The sequence below is a fragment of the Hydra vulgaris genome, chromosome 12, assembly GCF_038396675.1.
Source record: "Hydra vulgaris chromosome 12, alternate assembly HydraT2T_AEP".
In the NCBI taxonomy this organism is placed as follows: Eukaryota; Metazoa; Cnidaria; class Hydrozoa; order Anthoathecata; family Hydridae; genus Hydra; species Hydra vulgaris.
Window position 1 is genome coordinate 10322017 of NC_088931.1, and position 12333 is coordinate 10334349.

The 12333-nt window shown below is 28.5% G+C and overlaps 1 protein-coding gene across 2 annotated transcripts in view; it reads right to left on the reverse strand.

Moving 5' to 3' along the window:
- Positions 1–1997: 1997 nt before the first annotated feature.
- Positions 1998–12333, reverse strand: part of LOC100197784 (uncharacterized) — a 133123-nt gene continuing 122787 nt past the window's right edge. For both annotated transcript variants that reach the window (XM_065811818.1, XM_065811819.1), the window contains exon 49: positions 1998–2245. In XM_065811818.1, the coding sequence (XP_065667890.1) occupies positions 2216–2245 (30 nt within the window). In that variant the 3' untranslated portion in view covers positions 1998–2215. The remainder of the gene's footprint in view (positions 2246–12333) is intronic.

Sequence of the window (12333 nt, forward strand, 5' to 3'; positions counted from 1 at the left end):
GTTGAAATCCTGAGATGGTATTCGTCATTTTGATTTTCCGCCAAAAAAATGTTCATTTTCTGAAATGATCCACGAATAAAAACTGCTACGTCATTTAATAAATTAAATAGTGAAATACTAGAAAGGCAATGATTTTCTGTATCAAGCGACACATAATTTGAATTAGTTTTGTGATTGTGCTTTTGGAGAGAAAAGTTACCATGGAACTTCTTCCAGTACTTCCTGTTTCTTTTCGTTTTGCACTTTTCTCAATGCAAGTATTTATATGCTCGTTTAGACAGACGTCTTATTTACTTACAAGCAACACCATTTCTAAAAAGTTGCCGCGATCAAGTGGTTTATCAAACAATGTATATGCCGCTTCAAACTCCTGTCCTCTGTAACTCAGACCACGTTTACCAATCAGCTTTATGATTTCTCGTAACAATACCTGACGTCTCTTTTTAACTTGTTCTCATCGTACTGATAATTTTGTGGAAAACAGTAAGTTTTGAACATTAGATTTTGAAAAATATCGAAAATATGCTTCTGTTGATTTGTTATAGCATGTCGATTTTTCATGTTCTTCTACTTTTTGATGAATGTGTTTTCTATCTGTCATTCCTTTTATAAAAGAGTTTAGTACGTCAATCGAAGAAAATGTTTGTAAGTATATTGAAAAGTATAATGCATTATCGTCCTCAGAATAAGATAACGATTTACGGTTCGTACCATTATGACGCACAAAAGATTTCATAATAATCGGATCTGCAGCAGATTGGACTGGATGAACTTCAAAATATTTGTTAAGAAGGGTTGATGGTGGATGAAGGGTGATGATGGTGGATGAGAAAACTAGTTTATATGTTGTTCTGCTTGATCGACAACAATATTAACAATTTGTTCGCTTACGGTTTTTATCCAGCTAGTGTTTGGATCAATTCGGCTCTGAGTGTGAGTCTCATTTTGCATATATGTTGACAAACTTTCAACTGCTACCTCGGTAGCATTTGAAAGATTGTCAACATATGCAAAATGAAGTAGTACTTAAATAAGTACTACTTAATACTTCATCAACTACCATAGTATAATCATAGTATCTGTTTCTGTCGGTGTTGGTATGTGATTAACATTCGAGCTGACCAGAGCCTGTTCACCACTGTCTATACTTTCATGAGCTATGCTTGAACTGGAATTTCTTTTAGAAATGAAGTCACCTATTTTGAGATATTTATTAGCTGCTGATTGAATCAGTATTTATTTTTTATCACGTAATTTTTCAGCTCCTCCCTTTCTTTTCTTGCGTTCACTCATTTTGAAATTTTTGACCGACATGATTTAGGCCGGCCCAAATTCATACCGACCCACCTGAAATTGCAAGGGTAAATTAGATGGAGTTGCAAGGGAAAATCTTTAAATTAACAAAAAGCAATTGACCTACATTTTGCGTCCAGGAGTAAAGTAACAAGAACTTTAAGATTTTAAGGAATCTAGATCTAATGACCGGACTCCTCTAATTCAAGCACTAAATTGTTGTAGCCTGAAAGTGAAAAATCGGAATCCTCAGTCCTAACAACCCCTAATTAGACGTATACAGTTGAACTCATGTACTTTGAATCCTCAAGGGATCTTAAAATATGTTTGAATTACAAAAGTTTTCGGATTTTTTCGGAGTTTAATCCTAAATATTAGACACGGAGGAGACAGAAGAATTTGTTCGATTTAAATGGTTGTTCAAATTATAGGAGTTCGAATTACAAGAGTTCAACTGAATGTTTATAAAAAGATTTCTTTATTATTTTCTTTAAAAAATTTTCTTAATTTTTGGCATGTTCTCGTCCTCTGTAAAATGACTTGATCATGTTCCCATCCTCTGTAAAATGACTTGATCATGTTCCCGTCCTTTGTAAAATGATCGTTTTGAGCACTACTCAATTGAATCTTAAATCTTAAATAATGGTGCAATGTTTTGTTTTTTTATTTATAAGTTATTTAAAAAAAAAAAAAAAAAAAAAACATTAAGAGAGATGAGTTTAACTTTAAAGTTCAGTATTACAATAGTAAGTTGAAAATGTTATTTAACTTAAATTCTGCTAAATTGTTTACAACAAAGATAAAATTAAAAAAAAACTAGATTAATAAAACGTAAAAAAGTTTCTTAAACATAGTATAAATTTCCGAAATTTGCAGCCTTATTTCGTCATTTAAATTTATATACATGATTACTCTATGTGTGTCAATCAGCTTCCGTGGTACACCATTGTTTCTAAAACAATAAATTCCAGAAAATAATAAACACGCGGCTAAAGTGCAATATAAAATTCACAATAAAATTTAATTGAAAAGACAATGAAATTACTAAAATATATATAAAAAAATTCATAAAAATAAAGAACAAAAGTATAAAATCAAAAATAATCATAACTATTATAGTCCATAATTTGTTTTGGAATTTTTTTAAAACAAAATTTCATGTCATTTTTAATAGTTTTACTCCTTTTTACTTATTTTTATATTCATCGGATTAAAACAATTGTTTTTATCTAACACTGATTGGAAGAGTTGCGCAATAACGATATTACTTTAGGTCAACTTAAAGGTTTAAAGAGATTAATAGTGGTTAAAAGAAGGTCTACCAGTAGGTGAAAAAACGAATTAGATCTAAGCAATTCTTATATCATTCAGGATCTTATATCATTCAGGATATCACGCAGAATTGAAAAGAATAATGCGTATTAATTGCTTTATTTTGGTGCCAAAACGAGGTAACTCCGGAGTTACCTCCATTCATATTTCGTATTTTCGCCTCGTTGAGAGCAACTGTACTCGTTTTTTAAAACATGTTTTCAAGTTTTGCTGTGATTTTGAATGACAAGCTCTGTTAAAAAATTTATAGTGTTAATTTTTGTCGTATTCTGTATCATAGTATAGTTTTATTATACAATCATCATATAATTATGTAATCATCTCAAGGACATTATTTAATATAAGAAACAATATTTGACAATTCGGTTTATGACCGAGATTTCGTTTTTTAAAAATAGTGTTTAGTGTAAATAGTATTTTTGTCATAAATGCAAATGTCAAGAAAAACACAGTTTTTACTTAGGGGGCATCCAAAGTACGTACGCAGTAAAACCACTGATTTAGGACCCCCTTTGTACAAACATGTACGCTTTCAAAGACTCCCTCCGCGTACGTACGCATTACTTTTTTTTAAATAAACCCCCTCCCCCTCCTTCCCCAAAGCATAAATATTTCAAAACATTTAAAACAAAAAAAAAAACATTTTATTTGACATTTCTCTGTACTTAATTAAAACTTAAAATATTACTTAATTTACTTATTTAAATTTTAAAATGTTTCAACATATTTTAACATATTTCCGTGTCACATGATAGAGGCGAAAATACTTATTCTCGAAAATATCCCCGAAATATTTCACAACCAAAAAATTTAGAACCGAAAAGTATACTTTCATTGCAGGATCGAATTACAAAATCCTTTCTTGCGCCGAAAGTTTTAGAGCCGAATTTTACAACCGAAAAAATTTGGATCGAATTACAAAATCCTTTCTTTTTATATTTTAATTTAATTTAAAAACTTTATTTCACGACTTTCGATCGAAATTTTTTCGGTTCTAAAATTATTTATGACATTTCGATTGATAATTCGATCGAAATTTTTTCGGCTCTAAATACAATTATGACTTACAATTATGAAAATTCGATTGAAATTATTTCGGTTCTAATTTTTTTCGTGAATATTTTCGGTTGTGTAATAAATTTCTCATATTCGGTTCTAAATTGAAATTTACGATTCGGTTGAATCATAGGACGCCCATATTTCAACATATTTCAACATTTTAAAAGAAATGATAAAAACCAGTTTGCGTACAGTAATAAAAAATAATAATTCAAAAAAAGTTTGCTTTTATTTAAAAATATTCAGTTTTTATAAAATAAAAACTGGATATTTTTATTTTCCTCTACAAAGACTGATTTTCAATTTTGTCAAATAGTTATTTTGTTTCAATTTTATGAAAAGTATTTTAAAATGTTTAAAAAAGCTTTAAAAATGTAGTACTTTCGAAGTAGAAAGATGATACATTAAAGAATATTAAAGAATATTTTCATTCAAAGAATTCAATTCACCGAATACTTAAAAGCGATTTACATAGTCAGGTATACAAAAAAAAAAACAGAACCGTTATTTTCTGAAAAGAAAATCGGAAGAATTTTCCAAAAAAAATTAAGTTTGCAAATTGGATACGAAACAATTTCATAAAATAAAAAAACATTTGGAATTTTGTCATCTGATGGAAAGATATTTGGCAGAAATAGCTTATGTTACATATGTACATTTACATTACATTACATTATGTAACGCACGAAACACGAGAATCTGGAGAAGCGGGGTGAAAAATAAGTTTCCCAAAAAGTTGTGTGCTGTTTGGAACAAATAAAGCCAATAAATAAAATATGCAACTAAGTGGGCGACTGCTCACACTCAACAACTTTCCCAAAAATGGTGTAAAAACAACTTTCCAGCTGCAATTAAAATAAAACATTTGCCGCCAAACTCTCCTGACCTTAACCGATTGGACTTCATTGTTTGTGACAAACTTTTTTACCTAAATAAACTGGTGTAAAGTAAAATAAAAAAACCACCATCTGGGAAATAAAAGCTTGCAGTGAAACGAATCAGGTTAGAAAAAGTGTTACAAAGTTGCGTGTCCAGGATTAACAGACTATGTTGATTAACCAACTATATAACGGAACTATTTGCAGTATTAAAAGTGTATTTAAAAAAAGAAAGAAAAAAAGTAACTCTATTTAAAAAACTAGACCGATACCACAAATATTAGTGATAATCAAAAATTTAAAAATATATAAAGCATTTCATTAACTATTAAAGAAAAAATTTAAACAACAATTGTGTATTATATATTTTTTTACTTTTATAAATTTTCATTCATGTCAATAAAAGTTTACGGTATTCTCTTATTTGATTTGATACACCATATGAAATGAGTTCATGGAGACGACCAGCATGTCAGACTCTATTAAAGGGTTTTAATAAAGGCTGGCATGCTGGTCTTTCTAAACATTTCATTCAAATTGCACTATTCATTTATTTCTAAGGGCAGTATTATTTCTAATTCATTTCTTTCTAATTGCAGAATTAGAGTCGTCCTTGATAAGACAACACTCTCCTTCATTTCCTGCACTGTATATCTGGGCCATCAAAAGATTTTATCCTGATCCTGTGCTGTTCCCCATCTTTATTTAGTATCTGCCGGATAATCTTCATAAAGATTATCCTCTAATTTGCTGACAATGCAACTAAATTTTGCAGTATTGAAACAAATCATCTGCTCTAAACAATCAAAAATCACTTTTTGATTGCTTAGAGCAGACACCTAATTTTTATATGATCTTTCTTCTGTGACAGCTTGGGGCTTGAAGTGGCTGGTGAACTTTACCCAAAACAAAACTTAGTTATTTACTTCTAATAATTATTGTAAAATTGTTAATATTCCTATACTGATAAATGGCAACACTTTTACTAAACCTTCTACTTTATGACTTCTCAGATTATTTTTAAATGCTGACTTCTCACGGAAACCAAATATGCAATCCATTCCAAAGTTTGTATCCGCTAAGGGTGCCTCTCTTTATTGTGCTTATCACATTCTTACTCCTGATTCCATTATCTGCCTCTAAAAATCTCTTACTCATCCTTGAATGGAATACTGATGTCAAGTTTGAGCTGGTTCTTATAACAAAACCCTTTCTTTTTTAGATAAAGCATTTGTAAATATAGTTGACATTGCTTCTAAGCTTGAATTTTTCTTTTCTACAAATACTACCATGGTAATATGTTACCATGGCTGCTGCTCAAGTTAGCTATTATCACTTGTTTCATCAGTCAAAATTCAATTACATGTGACTTACCATTTAGTTGAGTCGCGTCTTTTTACTGTTACTGAAAAAAACTTATCTAGTTTTTTTCCATGAACATCACTTATGGAGTCCTCTCTCGTCTTTATGTTTTTTTGACTCTAACAACTTACAATTTTTAAGTCTTCTTTAGTTAATCGCTTTTATTGCTTTTTAGCTCTTCTCGTTGTTTTTTATTTACTCCCAGCATAAATAGTAATAGCTTTCAGGATTGCTTCAGCATAAATAGTGATAGCTTGCAGCTTTGTTGGAAGTCAGTTTGTTTAAATATTAAAGAAAGGGTTAGTTCAGAAAATGAACAAGCTGATAACAAGTTAAATGTCATCCTAATTTCTCTCATAAAAGAAACTTGTGTTTATAAAACAAGCTCAAAAATAAATCGAATTTTTTTTTTCCGATTTCAGTATTTAAAATAGCAGAAAATATTACAATGTTAGTAAAAATTTTAAGATTTCTGACAATGGTAAAGAGATTTAGTTAAATTAACATTATAAGCTAATTACTTGTGATGACTTGTGCTGCTAAAAAAGCTTGTAAAGCCATCAAGGGATCCAAAGACCTAATACTAGAATTATGTTTATTTTGTGCAATATATTGAATACAAAATTTTAAATACTAGAAACACATTTTGGAAGATAGGGACATTCAAAAATTATTTTTAATTTAGTTTAGTTAATAAAGCATTAATAAATCTTTGTTCGTTTCTAATACATCATTTTTTTAAACTTCTTTAGCAGCACATTTTATACTACTCGCTGCAACATTTTTGTAAGTTATTATTACTTTCTTGTTCAGAAGTTTTAAAAGGAATAAAGTTTAAACAGTATGCATTCTATGTTAATGATGAAGGAAAACGTTTATCATAAACCTAAAATTTTATTTTAAACTTAAAACATCTTTAGATAGAACTGCAAAACAAAAAATTATTAGTGCAGATTGTGCGCAAAAAGAATAGAGAAAAAAAAAATTTAATCTCAAAACTGTAATATAACAAGTGTTTCTTGTTATGCTTGGAAAAATTGAATATATTCACTCAAAATAAGTGTTGAACAACTGGAATGTTTAACTTAACTAAAAAAAATCTGATACCTATAAACAAATCAGACACAAATCAGAACTACAAATAAATTGAACCCTTTCTTAGAGCTTAAAGTAATCAAATACCAAATACGTAAGTAAAAAGTTGAAAAGCTATGAACATTATTTTTGTTTTTGTGTCTTGTAGAAGAAATCAAAAATAAATTTTAAAAGACATCATTAAAGAGTTAAATATAAAATTAAACAAAAACTTCTATTATGGATGTAACTCTTCATTTTTTGAATCAATTTTTATTCAATATTTTAAAGGAGTATAGATACCGTCGTTATCAAGTATATTAAACCGTTAAAAACAAAACAAAAACAAATCAATGCAATAGTTTTTTATTATTCAAATATCGAAACATAGGTTTCTAAAAGGAAGTTGTGATGTAACCTCCGTCATCCTGATTCAAACTGCCATTGGAAGGATTGCTGAACTCTACTTTTAAAGTATTTTTATTGTTCCATGTAAAATTACCATGACAGCTTTTTGAATACTCCAATATTGCCAAATAATCCCATTTTCCTTCGTATGTATTTTTCTAATGTTAGTAAATGAGAGATAAGGTTTTTAATTTTGTTTCACTGATATAACATTTTTTTTGCAGGAGCATTCAAGTTTGTACACACCTGGGTAAAAATTTAAAGGAAGAGGAGGTTTATTTTTTGTGGTAAGTATATGTTGTAAATTTTTTGGTGATTTAAAGACTGGTGTGTAACTTGCTCTTTTGAAAACTTTTTTTAACTTTGGGCTAATTCCTAGAATCCATGGTAAAGATAAAATATTTTTTGATGAAATTGATAAATGTTGAGTTTTAATGTTTTGTTTTTTATTATGTAAACTTTCTTTAGTGGTTTTTATTTGTTTTTTTATAGCCATTTTCTACAAAAACATCAAAAATAAATCTTGTTAAATATTATTATCAGAGCATAAATATAATGCCCTAAGGACAAATCCTTTAAAAACTCTATTTATAATTTTTGGATCATAGCATGAGTTGGGTTTGACTTTGACATTATTTATGACATCTTTATGGTAAACTTTAAAATTGTACGTCCCAGATTTATTGTTAATAATAGTTATGTCAAGAAAGTTTAGCGTGTTATTTTCATTGTTGATTTCCATAGTCAGGGGTGGCAGAAGCATTTTTTGGTTTTCGAGATATCTAACTTTCAGACATGGAGCAAACTCTACACATTTATATGTTTATACTTATGTCAAATAAGGATGCTTAGCAAAAAATTGCAATGATTGGAGCCTTGGAACAAAAAAACCCCAAAATTTTAGCCCACCATGTCCCAAACGTGAGAGCAGCAAGTTAATGAAATATTTTTTGTACTGTTTTCAACTAGACTTATATTCATCGAGAAATTTTAAGTTTCATAATATAATTTCTCAGCGTTTAAAAATTATGACAATATAAAATTTGCAACCCCCAAATTGAGGGGGGTTTAAACTTAATATGGTCATATTTTTTGAACGCTAAAATATTTTACTATGAAATTTAATATTTATCGATGAATATAAGTCTAGTTGAAAATAGTTCAAAAAAATTTTCATCAACTTGTTGCTCTCACACTTGGGGCGCGGGGGGCTAAAATTTTGGGGCTTTTTTGTTCCCAGGCTCCAATCATCGCAATTTTTTGCAAAGCATCCATACTTGACATAAGTATAAACATATAAATGTTTGGAGTTTGCTCCATGTCTGGAAGTTAGATATCTCAAACTCCAAAAAAAGCTTCCACCACCCCTATACATGGTTACTGAATAATTTTATGTTGGTTATTAAGTAATATTAAAAAGTTTTTCGCATCTTCAGTGGAGTTAAAACAAGAATGGGATTCATCAACAATATGGAAATTGCTTGTGCAATAGCATTACTTTCGTGAAACTGTAGAAAAAACTCCGCAACTACTACCATAAGTCCTAAACTGATAGGTCCAAAATCTTCTAATTCATAAATGTTGTGTTCAAATAAAAAATAACAATGCAAAAGGCATATATCTAAAAAGACTTTTATTTCATCAAAAGTAAACTTTGATGTAAAACTAGGATCATTTTTTAATCTCACAATAAGGACAATTATTGCTTCCTTTACTGTGACTGAACAATATAAATTAATGATATCAAAAGACACTTGGATTTCATCTTTGTCAATATTTCATGATTTAGCTAAGTTTACAAATTGTTTAGAGTTTTTTAAATGTGTATTGTACTTATTGAGGATGGGTTGTATCATATCAGTTAAGAATTTTGAAATTTTGTATGCAGCCGTTCCAATAGTGCTTACGATAACTCTCATCAGGTAGTTCTTTTCAGCCTTGTGGTCTTTTATGACTCCATACAAATTAGGTGGTATAACATCACTCGGGTAAAGATCTTTGTATTCTTAAACTGTAAATTGACCTGCTTTATTTTCTGAGTGTGTTTTGAACTTTAGGAATGGCTTGTGGAGTTGGATTATAGTTAATTTTTTTTGTTTTCCTTCCTAAATGTTGTTAGCTTCTTGTCTAAAGCACTATCAGAACTATTTCGGACTAGTCCAGATCCTTTATAGAATGGATATATCTTTATATTATTGTCTTTCTTAATCTCATAAAAAGCTTTACATTGTTCTTTATCTATATTACTTTTTATAGGCTTAGCCATTTTTAAAATATCGAAACCTATGTTTTGATACTTGAATCAAAAGAAACTATTGCATTGATTTGTTTTTGTTTTTGTTTTTAATTGTTTTTCTATTCATATATTATATATTTGATTAGGGTATCTATACTCCCTTGAAATATTGTATAAAAATTAATTCAAAATATAAAGAGTTACATCCGTAATAGAAGTTTTTATTTAATTAAATCAAAAATAACTACTATCTTAATAAAACTTTTTTCTGAAAATATAAAAATTTGCTTTGATGATTTGTTGACCAGTAAGCAAACTTATTTCCCTCTAAAGATGTTAATTCTTACATGTGATTTATGCAATAAAACATGTTATGGATAAAAAATTTAATCTTTTAAAAGAGTATGAAATATACAAACATCATACTCTTTTAAAAAGAGCCATTAACATACTTGTCATTATGTTATAAATAATCATTAACATCCTTGTCATTATTGCATACATCATTTAAATATAAAATTAATAATATTTTTAAAATGAATAAAAAATAGTTTTCTTCCACAAGAACTAGAAGAAACAAAAATTAATGCACAATTAATGCTTTATACTGGAAAGTATAAAGCATTAATTGTGCATTAATTTTGCCAATATTTTATACATGGATCAAAAACATATATCAATAGTTCTTGACACAGCAAAATTAGACATGCTACCGCAAAAATTAAGTATGGGATTGCATAAGACAAAAATTATAAAGCATTTTGAAATTTTTACAAATTATAAAATTTCTTTATCACAAGACACAAAGAATTTTATGCAATAGAAAACTTGTTTTCTATTGCATAATCATTGATTTTTTCTGACACAATATTTGATAGATTTTTACCAACAGCACTTATGTTTTCATTCAATTTTGAAAAAGTAAATTATAAAATTTTTCATTTGTAGAAATGTCAACATCTCTTTTACAAGGAGCAGTAGTCCTAGCCTTAAATATTTCTAAAAAATCTACTCAATCCTCAATAAGATCATCACCTGTAGAATAGGATTTAAAATAATTTTGACCTCTAGATATCTTGAAAGCATTTTGATCAATGTGATCTTGTCTTTGTGATCAAAAAGTATTGATCGTTGCTTCTTAAGCACCTTTCAAACAATGTTGCAAAAGAACATTTTTGGTTGGAGATTTTCTGAATATCTTGCCAAATATTTTAATTTTTTATTGTTTCACAAAGATTATTAGTTGATTAAATCACATCATTGCAGAAACTCTTCTTGTCAATGCTGAACCTTGGTCATTATCAAAATTTTAATCATTACCATCGATTTCTTTTACTTTTATTGTTATTTTCAGGCCAAAGTTCATCCGAATACTCCTTTTTGTAAAGGACATTAACAACAGCAAGATGAATATCTTAGGAGTGACAAAATTTATGAAAAACATCTAAGTTTTCCAAATTTCTTAATAACATTAGCACGATCAGTCAACAGAGCCAAGAATATTTTGATCAAGGTTTATATTGCAAACTTTTTATAATCATTTTAAATGCTTAAAAGTTTTTTTCTACTAGCATCATTAGTTCTTAACATTCCTACAGACTGAACATATCCTTTAAAAAACCAAAAAATCAAACACGTATATAAACAATTTTTTTTGTCTATTTTTATAGAGATAATAAAAAATTAGTGATGGCTGTACAATATATAAAAATTGAGTGTTAGCTGTACAAGAAAGAAAAAAATTGAGTGTTGGCCGAACAAGTAAGAATAAAAAATAAGTGTTGATTGTACAAGCAAGAATAAAAAATGAGTGGTGGTTAAACAAATAAGAATAAAAACTTGTTAGACACAAATGGAAAAAATAATGTTTTCTTTTTTTTATGTAATTATGAAACATATTTATTGAAAGTTATAAAAAAAAAATTGAGTTTCTTCGGTTTTTTAGAACACTGATTTCGAATAAATAAACAAATCTATATTTACACTAAAACAAAATTAACTAAAAATGAAGTTGAAACATAATAATGAATATGAAGCAATTCCACAATTCTTTTAGTCCTATTTTACTTACGCTTTTGTAAAATTACTAATATACTTACGGAGGTTAAAAATAAGGATCCAACATTGAGTTTAAAAAAATAATAAATCATTGGTCACTATAAAATACATACACTATATATAATACCCCATAAAGTATAAAATACTTTTTTTAGTTAAAAAGTACTATTTTAAAAGTTCAAAACAGTCTAGCATTTTCTTACAAATGTTTATAAATTTATAGACCAATGATATATTAAGTTTTTAAGCTCAATGTTGTAATTAAGATAATTAATCAATTAAAACTAAAATCAATAACATATTTTTTTTTTAAATTATTCACCTTCCCAAGGCCGAGAGGGCCACTACAGTCGAGGAGGCTACTTTTTGTGATTATAACCCTCTCTCAACTCTATAACTCCAAAACACAAACCTTGACGAACAAGGCCGCTGCGCGGGGAAACAAGTTGGGCGCAGTACTATCAGGGACGTGGTGGGGATCGAACTTGGAACTTCTTACTTATGAGGCAAGCGCTCTACCACTACACCACTAACGCGTTATATCAATATACCTATAATCAATATACCTTATATCAATAAACCTATCAATAAAAATCTATATGTTAAGGTTGCTTTATATTATGCTGTATATTG